This window comes from Eschrichtius robustus, chromosome 19 (assembly GCF_028021215.1).
Source record: "Eschrichtius robustus isolate mEscRob2 chromosome 19, mEscRob2.pri, whole genome shotgun sequence".
NCBI lineage: Eukaryota > Metazoa > Chordata > Mammalia > Artiodactyla > Eschrichtiidae > Eschrichtius > Eschrichtius robustus.
In genome coordinates this window covers 58898180-58911957 of record NC_090842.1, presented here as the reverse complement: position 1 = coordinate 58911957, position 13778 = coordinate 58898180, and the positions used below count along the sequence as shown (strand labels likewise).

The window sequence follows — 13778 nt, the reverse complement described above, 5'->3', positions numbered from 1 at the left end:
ATATGTTGTGTGTGGCATATGGGGATTGCGAGGTCAATACAGATTGTGTGTTTGTGGAACACCCGTATATGTTGTGTTTGTATAGCTACGAATGGGCATCATCCTGTGTGTGGCATCTGGGTGTGGCTGTTTGTGTCAGAGGATGTTGTGCCAACTTTGATTGCAGTGTTTGTGCCTGTGTGTGGACAATATTTAGGTGACCGTGTGTGCCACGGGGCGCTGCCTGCCTCCCTAAGTGCCAGCGTGTGTCACATCACGTGTGTGGTGTCCGGGTGTGGCTGTGAGTTTCAGAGCTCGTCGGGAGTTGTGAGTCACTCGGTGTAGGTTGTGTTGTATGCCCATGGGTGTTAGGTTCTGTCTCCGGCCATGCTGTGTTTGAGGGTGTTATCACCCTGTGTTGCATGGTGTCCGGGTGTGGCTGAGTGTAGGTGTGTATTACACGCTGCAGACCGGTTGTGTATGACAAAGCCCATTGTGTGTTGGTGTGTGTCTTAATCCATGTGGACACACGCCTCTTCCTTGCTCTGCCCCAAGACACACCCAGCCCCTCCTTAGTCTGAGAAGGGGGGTTGGGGAGCCTCCCCTCTGCCCAGGGGCCTCCCCAGCACCTCCCCGCCCTGCCCAGCAGTCACCACCCCACAGAGGGCACAGGATCTGCTGTGCCTCAAAGCAAGAGCCCAGAGCGAGGGAGCAGAGCAGGCCGGGGACCTGCAAGCCATAGTGGCTGCTCTTTGTGTGCTGCGAGGTGGGGGACTCTGGGCAGGAAGCTGGCTGAGCCCCAAGACCCCGGGGGCCATGGGCGGGGAGCTGGTGCCGGGCCTGGGGGCCCTGAGGAGGAGAAAGCATCTGCTGGAGCAGGAGAAGAGTCTGGCAGGCTGGGCACTGGCACTGGCAGGGATCGGCATCGGACTCATGGTCCTGCACGCGGAGATGCTATGGTTCGGGGGGTGCCCGGTGAGTGGAGGCTGGAGGCTGAGACTCCCGAGTCTTGAGGGAGGAGGGGCTGGGGGCTGAAACTGCTGGGTCTGAGGGAGGAGGGGGCTGGGGGCCAGGACTCTCGGGTCCTGAGTGAGTAGAGGCTGGAGACCCCTGGGTCTGAGAGTGGAGGGGGCTGAGGGCTGGACTCCTGGGACGTAGGGGGGTAAATGCAGGGGGCCCTCTCTGCAAAAGGAAGGAAAGAGGGGTCACAGAGTGTCAGTTTGAAGGTATTGCAATTAGACAGTTGGAGGTCCAGGACCCCTGGAGGCCGGGAGGTGGCTGGTCAGATACTTGAGTCTCCCAAGAGCAGATTAGGGGAGAGGTAACCCCAGGTTCAGTGAAGGGAGGGTGGGGAGAAAGGCTGACTTCTTCCAGTAGGCGGCAGCTCCTTGGTCCTTATCTAAACTCTGATGTTCGTGCAGTATCTCAGAGGCAAAGGGCAGAGACCAAAAGAACTGGCTGGGTGGAGGGGTGGGAAAAGAAAACAAGCACTGCCCTCCTCCCCCCTCCATCTCCATCATTAAGAAGCTCAGCTTCCCCAGAATCTATGGGCTATTTAATCTGGGAAATAAGGGAGAGGTAGGTTTATGGTAGCCTGGACTCCTGGGTCCCAGGAGAGGAGAGGCTGGGGCCCGGGCTCCTTAGAGGTGACTTAGAGCATTTTCAGGGGAACAGGGGCTGACTTTGAGGATAGTGTGAGTGGGGAAGGAAAGAACAAGTGGGGCTAGGACAGGTCTGAGCAGGTTCCCAGCACATTCCCGCCCTGGTCCGGGCAGCGATGGGGGCAGATGAAGGACACCGGTCAGAACTGGCGGCTTGAGGACGGGACAGAATTGCTCAACAGGAAAGGAGGGGTTGGAGATCTGTCTAGGGTAAGGGACGTGGAATTGGGCTGGTTGGAGGGCACTGATTTGAGGATTGAGTTGGGGGATTTCTGGGGGACAACACTCAGGCTTGGATTTGGGGGTGGGAGAGGCAGGCAGCTTTGAAGTGACCAGGAGCCACACGGACTGTCAGGGCAGGCTGGCTTCCTCTGGCCGGGTGGCCAGGCGAGGGCAGCGGGCACTGAGGGGGTGGGGCCGCCGAAGCCCATGCCAACAGGAAGCATGGCCGGGCTGACCCGCCGCTCCCACACTTCAGCACCCCGCCCAGCAGGCGAGGTGAGGACAAGGGAGCCCTGGCAGATGGGAAGGGACAGGGGGTCTTTCCTACGCCACCTCATCCCTCCGCCTTCTCACCTCCAATTGCTTCCCTCTACCACCTGCCAGCTGCTGCCTCCAGCACGCGGACTCTGGAATCTGCTGCAGCTCTCTGAGCCTCAGCTTCCCCAACTGGAAACCGGGGATGAGGGTTGAAATACATGACCCGAAGGGTCCTCCTCGGCCCCCTTTCTATGACTGCCTTGACAACACCCGTGTCCCCTCCCCACCTCCATCGTAATCTAATAAACTCATTTTGCAGGGATCCAGACACCTGCTCGCCATGGGAGAGGGGCTGGAGGAGAGGCAGGGGCCAGACCCCACCAATGCAGGGGAACGTGATAGAGATAGTGGGGCGGGAGAGGGAGGATGGTGAGAGGTACCGAGAGGCAGAGATACACAGAGAGACCAAGACAGAGAGAGACCAAGACAAAGATGCAGTAAGAGACGGAGTGGTACAGAGAAGGGGGTCGGGGATTCGGGGCAAGAGGAATTGGAAAGGAGAGAGGACCACCAGAGAAGTGGATTGCAGAGTGGTGAGGAGGTTGGGTCTAGTGGGGTGTTCTTTGGGACAAAAGAATGGGACAGGGAACTGGGGAGCCACAGAAGGATGAAGGGGTGGGGGAGGGCTAGGGACAACGGCACCATTGTTCGGGGAAGGGGGGCAGGCCCCATGGGGCAAGAAACTGGCCCTCTTCCCCTGCACAGAGGGGGGCCCTGGCCAGGTCAGGGGAGCTGGCAGTGTTTTAGGAGAAACAGGTGCTGAGCTCAGAGTGGGAGCCCAAGTGACCCCTTCCCCCTGACACCACCTCCCAGGCAGGGATCCCCACACACACCCCCTCCTAGGGAATCCAGCAGTCCCAGTCCCCTCTAAATCCCTTCCTCAAGAATTCTAGATTCCTCCAAGGTATTGCCACACAAAGACAGGGAAAAAAACTTCCCGTGGTTTCTGGAGGCCATGTGCTTCTGGCCAGATCTGCCCTGGGCTTAGAGCCAGGAGAGAGGGCAGGAGGTGGGGAGGGAGGCAGAGGAGACACACAGGGCAGCAGGCCTGGAGGGCCTTTCTCACAGCTGGGGCTGGGGTCTTAGGAACCCAGCCCCCTGGATGAGGGCAGGGGAAGGTGTCATTCATTCCTTGGAGCCTGAGTGATAGTTTCTAGGCTCCTCAGGAACTGCGGGCAGCGGGGGGAGGGGGGGTTGGGGTGGGGGTTGGGGGGGTTGGGGGGGCGGGGGGGGGTTGGGACCTGAAGTTGCTTTCTGGGGCAGAGACCAGCTGGGTGGGAAGGGAAGGGACCACTCTTTAGAGGCTAAATGTCTGTTTCTAGACACCCCCCATACACACACACACACACATACACACACACACACACACACAACTGAGGAATTATTATTGATGGGGACCAGTACGGGGGAATTAGGAAGGAATGTGAGTTTCAAGGTCTTCCCTCAGGGGTGTGGTCCTCGGAGAAGAGCTGAGGAGGGTGAACACTGGCACCTGGGCCAGGGCTGTCCCGTTGGGAAGGAAGAGGGCACTCTCCCTGGGGACCAGCTGATGGTTTTGAGACTTCCCCAGACCCGAGGCATCAGGAGGAACTGGGCTGGGGGCTGGGGGTTAGGAGGCTAGGAAATTGGGAATGGAGAAGGGATGGCAGTTTGGGAAGAGTGCAGAGGGGACTGAGGGAGACCTAGGATCTCACCCCTTTCTCTCTCCCTCCCAACAGTGGGCGATCCACCTGTTCCTGGTTAAATGCATGATAAGCATCTCCACGTTCTTGCTGCTTTCCCTTATTGTGGCCTTTCACGCCAAAGAGGTCCAGGTAGGCCCCTTCTTAGCTCCCCTCAGCGCCCCCCCCCAACGCCCTGTCGGCTCACACTTCCCACCTCCTGGGCTGAGTAATGAGCTTCCTCCACCCTGAGATACATCCACACCCTCATCCACCCGGAGGGGGTGAACCAAGGACAGACAGCCCCCTGGAGCACCCCTGACCTTCCCCCACCTGCTGCACTCTGTCTCACCTTGCACACCTGTAGATGCTGAGAGTTCCCGCCCCCAGGCCTCTGTCCACTCTGTCCCCAGGTTGCCTCACAAAAGACACAGCCTCCCAGATCTCACTTCTCCATCCCCGAGTCCCTACCTGTTCCCGTCCGACAACCCAAGATCCTAGCCATGTGCCTGCAGGTCCTTCCCCACTGCTGAGCTCCCCACCTCTGTGCCAACGACCCCACAGACCCAGGAGCCCTTCCCACCCGTCTCCCCCCCCTCCCATCTCATGTCTCAACCCACACTGGACTCTCCACCCCTTCCCCTCTCATCCCATCCCCCACATCCCCAGATCCTGTTCCCTTCCCCCCACACCTCTGCAGTATAAAATGAGGGTTATTGGTCGAGTGTGGTGACACCCCTTGCAGTGCCTGGCACACAAGATGTGCTCAGTAAGAAGCACACATTATCATTAAAGCAGTCATTCGAGTAGTTAAGTGGCCTGAGGGCCCTGGGCCTCAGTTTCTGCATCTATAAAATGGGGGTAAGAATATTTTCAATCTCACTGTCTTGTGAGCATTCACTGAGTCACAACACGTAAAGAGGATAGCGCAATGCCTGGCACCTCCAAAGTGCCCTGTAAACGTTGGCTATTATCATTGCTAATGGGATGATGGCAATTCCTACTGCGTCCCCAGAAACTGGAGTAGGACATAGCTCTATGGATGTGGAATGTAAGTTCTTGGGGAGGCAGGGGTTTTGTTTTGTTTGTTTTGTCCACCCATATCCTCAGTATATCTCAATATATAGAACAATGTCGGGCATACAATAGGCACTCAATAAGTGTTCCTGGGCTGGAAGTTCTGGAAGTGGGCTGAAACTAGGAGGGGGAGAAGGTGGAGAGATGTCTTCCTCGGGTCCTGCCCTGCCCCTTCCCACCCTCCCGGGCCCCATGCCCTGCACTATCTGCCTCCCTCTCCGGCCCCGCGGGCGCGCCCCCCTTATCTCCCCGCGCAGGCTGGGGAGCGGACGCCTGACCTTCGTGTGACCCCCCTCCTTCTCCATCCGTTCCCCTCCCTGCAGCTGTTCATGACGGACAACGGGCTCCGGGACTGGCGCGTGGCGCTGACCGGGCGGCAGGCGGCGCAGATCGTGCTGGAGCTGGCTGTGTGCGGGCTGCACCCGGCGCCGGTGTGGGGCCCGCCGTGCGCGCAGGGCTCGGGGTCCCCAAAGACGGCGGTCACGCAGTCCTGGCCGAGTTTCCTGGGCCAGGCGGAGGCGCTGCTGTCGCTGGCCATGCTGCTGCGCCTGTACCTGGTGCCCCGCGCCCTGCTCCTGCGCAGCGGCGTCCTGCTCAACGCCTCCTACCGCAGCATCGGCGCGCTCAACCAGGTCCGCTTCCGCCACTGGTTCGTGGCCAAGCTGTACATGAACACGCACCCCGGCCGCCTGCTGCTCTGCCTCACGCTTGGCCTCTGGCTCACCACCGCCTGGGTGCTGTCGGTGGCCGAGAGGTGAGGATGCGGGGGGAGGGGAGGGCGGGAAGTGACGGTACCTGGAGCCTCTGAAGGAGCCGCTTACAACCACCATCGCCCTGTACAGTGCTGCAGGTTGGGACTCCCTGGGACCAAGAAGTGGAGAAAGCCCTTCGCCCCAAAGCCGTTCCTCCACCTGCAGTCTCCAGTCTCCCCAGACACACACACACACCATAGGAAGCCCTGCCCTTCCTGCTTCCAAATCTCTCCTGCCTCAGGTTTCCAGGCAGCTGTTCAGTCTCCACACGCAGGCACTGGGCCCTGGCCAAGGGTTGCACCTGCTTTGGAGGAAGGGGACATCTTTTCCAAATTAGCACAGATGCACTGTAGGTGCTCCCGGTGACCCCCGGGCTGCGCCAGAAGGGAATTCCGTACAGAGAATTGGTACAGGAATTCGAGGCCGCCTGCTGGACTTTGACCTGATGCTGGAACTGTACCCCTCAGGGCCTCCACTTACCTTACAGATAAACAAATTGGGGGTAATCTTAGCCAGTGTTTCTCAAAGTGTGGTTCTGGGACCAGCAGCATCTCCTGGGAACTGGTTGCAAATCCAAATTCGCAGGCCCCACCAGGATCTATGGAATCCAAAACTCTGGTGGGTTGGTGGGCAATCTTTTTTAACAGTTCACTCTGATGCTGGCTCAAATTTGAGAACCTCTGGTTGAGTACATCTGGCAAAGGATTCTTGAGGGGAGATGGAGAATGGGAAGAACTGGCCTTAGATCTCTCCTCTCTGAGCCTCTGTTTCCGCATCTATAAAATGGGTATCAAAATCCACCATCTTTAAAGTCTCCCTGGCAATTCTAATCTTTCATGATTTTAAACTCATTCATCTCACAGGATCTGTTTTCTCAGTTGGGAAATTGGTCAGGATCAGTAAATGATCCTCCCACCAATTTTCTCACCTGAAAAATGGGAGGATCAGTAAATGATCCTCCCACCAATTTTCTCACCTGAAAAATGGGAGGATGGGGAGGGAGCCAAATTTCTAAATCTGTTTGAGGCAGAATTCCTCAAACTTGAATGCATTTTGGGATGCAGGGGTTGGAGCTTAACAGGGCAGATTCAATCCCCACCTCCAGACACTAATTTAGTGGGTTTGAGGTGTCTGGGGCCCTGGTGAATGATGCTTTCCCTGCTTTGGCCTAACTGTGGGTCAAAGTTAGACAAATCCTGATTATCAATCCTTTCCATGGCTGGACCTAAAGGTCCCCTTCTATGAAGTGAGGGGAAAAGAGGCAGAGTCCGCCAAGACTTTTATTTATTTTTTTGAAGTGCATTTATTTATTTATTTTAAAGATTTATTTATTATTTATTTTATTTTATTTATTTTTGGCTGCGTCGGGTCTTGGTTGTGGCATGCGAGATCTTTTGTTGCGGCACGTGGACTTCTCTCTAGTTGTGGCGTGCAGGTTTTTTCTTCTCTAGTTGTGGCACACAGGCTCCAGGGCGCGTGGGCTCTGTGGTTTGCGGCACGCAGGCTCTGGTTGAGGTGCGCAAGCTCAGCAGTTGTGGTGCGCAGGCTTAGTTGCCCTGCAGCCTGTGGGATCTTAGCTCCCTGACCAGGGATCGAACCCGTGTCCCCTGCATTGTAAGGCGGGTTCTTTACCACTGGACCACCAGGGAAGTCCCCCGCCAAGCCTTTTTAGAGTCCCACGTTTTTAGTCCTGATAGGGCCACCTCTAGGCCATAGAGCATCTTTGTGGAAATTAGAAAAAGGTGCCCCTTCCTTTGAGTGGATGCAGCCCCCTGCCGGGTCTGACAAGTGGACTTCAGGCTGGGTTTCTGCCCCCTCTCAACCCCTCAGCCACACGCTCTGAATGTAGCAGCCCTGGCAGCCTAGCTGAAACCAAAAAGGCTTTGGAATTGGTCGGATCCAGGTTCAAATCCCACAGCCCAGAGTGGTTGAGCATCTTGCCCAGGTCACACAGCAAAGAGGAGGCCAGGCAGGCTCTCCAAAGCCCAGAACTTACTGGCTTTTTCTGAGTGCTTCTTGGAACTGTGGGTGTATGTTAAGAAAGAGGGTATCAAACATCACAGGAGAACCCCAGAATTAACCCACTCTTCCCCACAGACAGACCGTTAATGCCACCGGGCACCTTTCAGACACACTGTGGCTGATCCCCATCACATTCCTCACCATCGGCTACGGGGACGTGGTGCCGGGTACCATATGGGGCAAGATTGTCTGCCTCTGCACTGGGGTCATGGTGAGTACACCCACTCAGGCACCCTGCCTTTATCCCACACTGCTCATCCCCTGGGCCCCAGGAAACCACAGAGCCAACTAAGACACTCAGGGACACCCCCAAGAAACTCGGGTGTCTGGACCCCCACAGCCCCATTCCCTGTCCAGGACACAAACACTAGGCTCATTTCCTTTGAAAATCCAGGAATCCATCCCCTGAGTTCTTGCTCTCTCCAGAACCTAGGACCCAGCCCTCATCCTCCTCAGGAACACAGGCCCCTGACCTCCCAGCCCCATTTCCTCCCAGATTCCAGGAATCCAGCCCCAAGCCCCACCAAGACTCAGGTATCTTTCCCTCTCCCCCCTTTACCCTCTCAATCATCCAGGACTCAGGTACCTGGTTTCCCAGCTCTAGGCTCTTCCAGGACCCAGGAATCCAGTCTCCCAGCCTCCATTAAAGCTATTTATTGCGTCTAGACATCAAGAGCATGCCTGTGGGCTCAGGCTGCCTGGGTTCAAATCCTGCTTCTGCCCACTTCCTAGCTGGGAGTCAGCCACACAATCTTTCTGGGCCTCAGTCTCCTCATCTATAAAATGGGGATGCTGATACCAGTGTACTCCTCATGGGGTTCCTGAGAAGACGAAATGAATTAAACCATGTAAAGGGTCTCAAACACAGAAAATGCTCAGTAAATGGGTCAGGGGGTGGCGATGCGGAACCTGTTATTGTAACTGGTTCCAGGCGTCCGGTTGCCCCTACCCCAGCTCCTGTGCCCTCAAGGATGAGGCAGAGGCTCCCCAAGCCCCAGACTCCAGCCTCCTCCCCAGAGTCGGCCTCCTCCTAAATCTAGACGTCTGCCCCCTTCCCCTCATAGACCCAGCACTCAATGCCTTGGCCTTCACCTCCCTGTGAAATCTGGCTCCCTTCACCCGCAGGGATTCAAGCCTCCAGCCCCAGCCCTGATTTGTCCCAGGAAGGACATGGTGAATCCCCCAGTCCTGGGTCCACAGATGATGCATGGGGTGGCAGGGAAATGTGACAGCCCCCTCCCCTCCAGCAGTGAGTCTTTGTGACTAGGAAAGAGGGGCAGAGACTCAGCCAAGGACACACTCCCAAAGGGTCAGGGACCCTCAGGGCTGCCTGGGACCTCCTCCCTCATTTGACAAAAGGAGAAACTGAGAGATAAGGCGATTTGCACTCGAGCTCACAGCCCACTCCTAGCTGAGAGGTTCCAAGGTACAATGAAATTATAATGGCTAACTTTTATCGGGCACATACTCTGTGCCAGTCTCTGCTCTAAAGATGTTAACTTATGGAATCCTTGGAGTAATACTGTGAGGGTGTGCACATTTTACAGATAAGAAACTCAGACACTGAGAGATTAGATAACTTGCTCTGAAGCTGGGCTTGAAACCCGAGCAGTCCCAGAGCCAAGGTTTACAGCTAGTAATTATTCTGAGGGTCAAGAGTTGAAACATATGGGGTGCGGGAAGACTTCAGGAGATTCATTCTAACTCCAGGAAGAGTGAGCAGGTGCTACAGAGCAGTTGGGATTCGCTGGGGCCTTGAAGGATCAGAGGCCTCGAGAAGGAAGGGAGAAGAGTGAGACCAAGGTGCTCAGGCAGGTGAGGGCTGAGTTGCCTGGGACGGAAGCTGGGCAGAGGAGGAAGAGCGGCCTGGACCTTGGAAGGCCTTGAGAGCTGGGCTAAGAAGTCTGGGGCAGTGGGAGCCTAGAAGGAGATTAGGGTGAGGGCGTCAGGGTCATAACTGGGTGTTAGATCTCCCTGGGGTCAGGGTGGAGTAAGGGAAAGGCTGGAGACTGTCCAGAAGGGAGAGGATGTGGCCAGAGCTGGGCAGAGGCTGTAGTGGTGGGGAGGAGGGGGAGGGACACCCTTGGTGACCTGATGGCCCACTGGACCGTGGGGAGGAAAGGGTCCCGCAGGAGCCTGAGGTCTGCTCCTTGCCCAGAACCAGCCCTTCTCGCCAATCTCCAATCACACGCTTAACAAAAGAGAACGTGGGCTTCCCTGGTGGCGCGGTGGTTAAGAATCCACCTGCTAATGCAGGGGACACGGGTTCGAGCCCTGGTCCGGGAAGATCCCACATGCCGCGGAGCAACTAAGCCCGTGAGCCACAACTACTGAGCCTGCGCTCTAGAGCCCATGCGCCACAACTACTGAAGCCCGCGCACCTAGAGCCTGTGCTCTGCAACAAGAGAAGCCACCGCGATGAGAAGCCCGTGCACCGCAACGAAGAGTAGTCCCCACTCTCTGCAACTAGAGAAAGCCCGCGCGCAGCAACGAAGACCCAACACAGCCAAAAATAAATAAAATAAAATAAATAAATTTATTTTTTTTAAAAAAGAGAGAGAACATTGTGATGGTGTAAATACCACAACCAGGAGTTGGACTCGGACGCGTGATTTTATGATCTCAGCTCCACCACTGGGACCTGTGGGACCCTGGTTCTCTCTGGCCTGGTTTGCTTGTCTGTCAACTAGCGGTGGTGGTGCCTGACGTCTGTGGCTGTTGGGAGGGCTCAAGGAGAGACAGAGTTGGTGGCACGAGGCTGGTCCTCAGATCCCCACAGGCCTTGTGTCATAGTGCCTGCTGTGCCCACAGGGGGTCTGCTGCACAGCCCTGCTGGTGGCCGTGGTGGCCCGGAAGCTGGAGTTTAATAAGGCAGAGAAGCACGTGCACAACTTCATGATGGATATTCAGTATGCCAAAGAGGTGAGGGGGGCCTCCAGCACCCAGAGCACACCCCTTCCTCAGCCCCAGGATCCAGGCCCCCGGCCCCTCCTCCCTCAGACCCAGGATCCAGGCCCCCGGCCCCTCCCCCCTCAGACCCAGGATCCAGGCCCCCGGCCCCTCCCCCCACAGCCCCAGGATCCAGGCCCCCGGCCCCTCCTCCCTCAGACCCAGGATCCAGACCCCCGGCCCCTCCTCCCAGAACCCTAGGAGGACTATCTCCCTTGACACTGTGAAACCCACCCCCAGATGAAAGAGTCGGCCGCCCGAGTGCTGCAAGAGTCCTGGATGTTCTACAAACATAAACGCAGGAAGGACTCTGGAGCCGCCCGCAGGCACCAGCGCAGGCTGCTGGCCGCCATCAACAGGTGAGGACCTCTGTGCGTGCGCACGCCATGTCCAAGTCTCCTCCTCTCTGCAGGGTGCATGCGCACGCGTGTGTGTGTGTGTGTGTGACCAAGCATGAACGCGTGCCCAGGTCAAGATGCCCATGTGTTGTCTCACTGAACGGACGCCCACCTGGACCTCACAGTGACTGTGTGTGATGCTTTCGTTTGCATGTCTCAGAGTGTCTGTGCGCCTGGATGCCCGGGTCTCTATGTGGGAGGTGGGCTCATGGGTGCAGCCACCCCCTCTCATCCCACCTCTGAGCTAGGGCCACTCTCACCCCCCCTTTTTTTTACCCCCAGGTTCCGCCAGGTGCGGCTGAAACACAGAAAGCTCCGGGAAAAAGTGAACTCCATGGTGGACATCTCCAAGGTACTGGGGTCCCATGAGAGGGGGTCTGGGAGAAGAGGGAGGGTGGGGGCAGCTGCTGAGGAGATCTGGCCCTGGAACAGGGAACGCTGGCACACACAGCCACTCGATAAAGGTCTGTGGCTGAACGAACGAACGAATGAATAAGTGAATGATGCAATAGCGTTTCTCATGTAAGGTGCAGTTTCCTTTGAAACTTAAATAACTGTACAAAGAACTCCAGTGTTCGATGTGAAATTGTCTCCATTGTCAAGTTACTTACATGTGGACGGATATAAAATTCCTTTCAACTATGACTGTTATACAGCAATAAAACCAAAGCAAATTGACAAACCAAGTTCAAACACAAAGGGCAAAGCAATAAAATGAGAATTAACAGCAATGACACATGGACAGGTGACAACGTTTCGGGAAAACTCAATCTGTGTTGCTATTGTGAAGAGCGGGCCCAGGAGCGCTGGGCAGGCTTGCCTGGCCAAGGGGTGACTCAGCTTGCCCTCCTTCTGCTGGGTCCCCTTGATTCTGAAGTGCTCGGGTAGGTGACATCACGCCCCCTGGCTTGACTCACAGCACCTCTTGCTTATCCGGTAGCCTTTGATTTTTTCTCATTAGTCCATGACAATTCAAACAGTGGCCCTTGGCCCCAATACCATGGTAAACACAGCCACAGATGCCGGCCCCTAAACTGCATGGTGGTGGCCTAAATCTGCCAGAATTGGCAGGTTGTGATTTCCAAGATTATCCACCCGGCCCAAAACACGTAAGTCAAGAGTTCTCATAGAAAGCTCACACACTCTCAAGGACGAAGCTGTGAATCCTAGTTTGAGAAGGCAGAGAAAGGGCTCCGTGGATTGTGAAGTCAGGCAGTGATCAATTCCACAAAGATTTAAGTGAGCACCTACTACGTTCTAGGGCCTCCCTGATCCAGGTGCTGCCTTGGGTGTGTCATTTAACTGCTCCAGGCCTGTTTCCTCAGCTCTTAAAAATGGAAACAGGATTCCCACTGCCCACACTTTTAGGAGGATTTTAAACTATAAAGAGCACCAGGCCAAGTTGCTGGGCGGTGGCAGGTGGTTGATAAGGTAACTGTTATTATTGAGGATAATCCTCCAAGGCCTGTAAGTACTTAGTAAATGCTGGTTCTGCTGCCTTACTCCACAGGGCAGGGAGAGAGTCTCCCCCGGCCCCCAATCCCTCTGACCTCTCTCTGCCCAGATGCACATGATCCTCTGTGACCTAAAGCTGGGTCTGAGCACCTCACACCAGGCCCTGGAGAAGCAGATTGATGCGCTGGCAGGGAGGCTAGACACCCTGACCGAGCTGCTTAGCGCTGCCCTGGGTCCACGGCAGCTTCCAGAACCAAGCCAGGAGGCCACGTAGCTGGTAAGGGAGCTGGGACCTGGGCAGGAGAATATCCTGGAGGAAGGCTGCCTGTGGCCAGCACCCCATGTGGCTAAGGGGGTGGGGGATGGGTGGCCTGGAGGTGAGGCCACCCTTTCTCTTCCACTCTGGCTGTCTGAAGGGAGGGACTCCAAGCTCGGGGCTGGACCAGCAGCGAAGAAAACAGACATTCCGTCCCCCCTTCACAGACCCTCAGTACCTGCTCCCTCTTTCTTTGCTTGGTCTCTGTCTCTGTCTCTTCCTCTGGTGTCTGGCCTGCCTGTCTATCCATCTCTGTTTGTCTCCCCAGGACCCAGCCAGGAAGAACTAGGCTACTTTCCCCAGGATTGAGGTCAAGGACATTCTCTCTGCTACTCCTAACCCAGCCCCATGCATAAAGCCAGTTAAGCGTAAGGACCGAGGGGGGCCACACCTTGGGGTGGGTTGACTCCATGATGGCTGCTGGCAGGGACACTGGCTAAAGGAGGGAGGCCGTGGCCCATCCCCACCGAGGCCCCAAACGGGAAAATGGTCACCCCTGCCCCACATACCCTGTGCCTGCGGGCTGGGACTCCTGAGTCCCAGAGGAGGAGGAGGGGAGCGGGGGCCCAGAGTCCAAGATCCTGGGCTGCATCAGTTACCCGCTGACCAGCACAGATGAAGGAACGAGGCCCGAGGCAGGAGGCAGAGCCCCCTGGCGGGAGATCGAGGAGGACACCAGTTCTCCAGAGCTGCAGAGAATTATCTGGTGGGGGAGAAGGTGGGGACTGGGGGGAAGGGTGAAGCTCTCCACTCTCTGCTCTTACACTTTGTAATAAATGTTAAACAAAGTCAGAAGAAGTTGCTGTTTCTTTCGAAACATATGCACACTCCAAACAGGCAGGTCAGCCAGTGGAAGGCCCTTGCCCTGTCTGAACCTGCTTCCCCATCTATGAAACAGAGGCCTCCAAGAAGTGTCCTCCCAGGTCTGTAGGCTGGGGAGTCCTCAACTCCCGCCTGGCCCCAGCCCA

At 56.4% G+C, this 13778-nt stretch overlaps 1 protein-coding gene across 1 annotated transcript; it reads left to right on the top strand.

Annotated features, from left to right (window-relative positions):
- Window positions 1-759: 759 nt before the first annotated feature.
- KCNN4 (potassium calcium-activated channel subfamily N member 4) lies at window positions 760-13306 on the top strand. Its single transcript, XM_068528297.1, has 9 exons — window positions 760-954; window positions 3899-3994; window positions 5242-5672; window positions 7768-7903; window positions 10504-10614; window positions 10882-11000; window positions 11322-11391; window positions 12604-12771; window positions 13079-13306. Exons 1-8 carry the CDS (start codon window positions 796-798, stop codon window positions 12766-12768), a joined length of 1287 nt encoding a protein of 428 aa, XP_068384398.1. The 5' UTR covers window positions 760-795; the 3' UTR covers window positions 12769-12771; window positions 13079-13306.
- Window positions 13307-13778: the final 472 nt, after the last annotated feature.

Coding starts and splice junctions, on each gene's coding strand:
- KCNN4 (XM_068528297.1), top strand. CDS start 796: ATGGGCGGGGAGCTGGTGCCGGGCCTGGGGGCCCTGAGGAGGAGAAAG. Junction 5,673..7,767: donor GTGCTGTCGGTGGCCGAGAG/GTGAGGATGCGG, acceptor TCTTCCCCACAG/ACAGACCGTTAATGCCACCG. Junction 10,615..10,881: donor ATATTCAGTATGCCAAAGAG/GTGAGGGGGGCC, acceptor ACCCACCCCCAG/ATGAAAGAGTCGGCCGCCCG.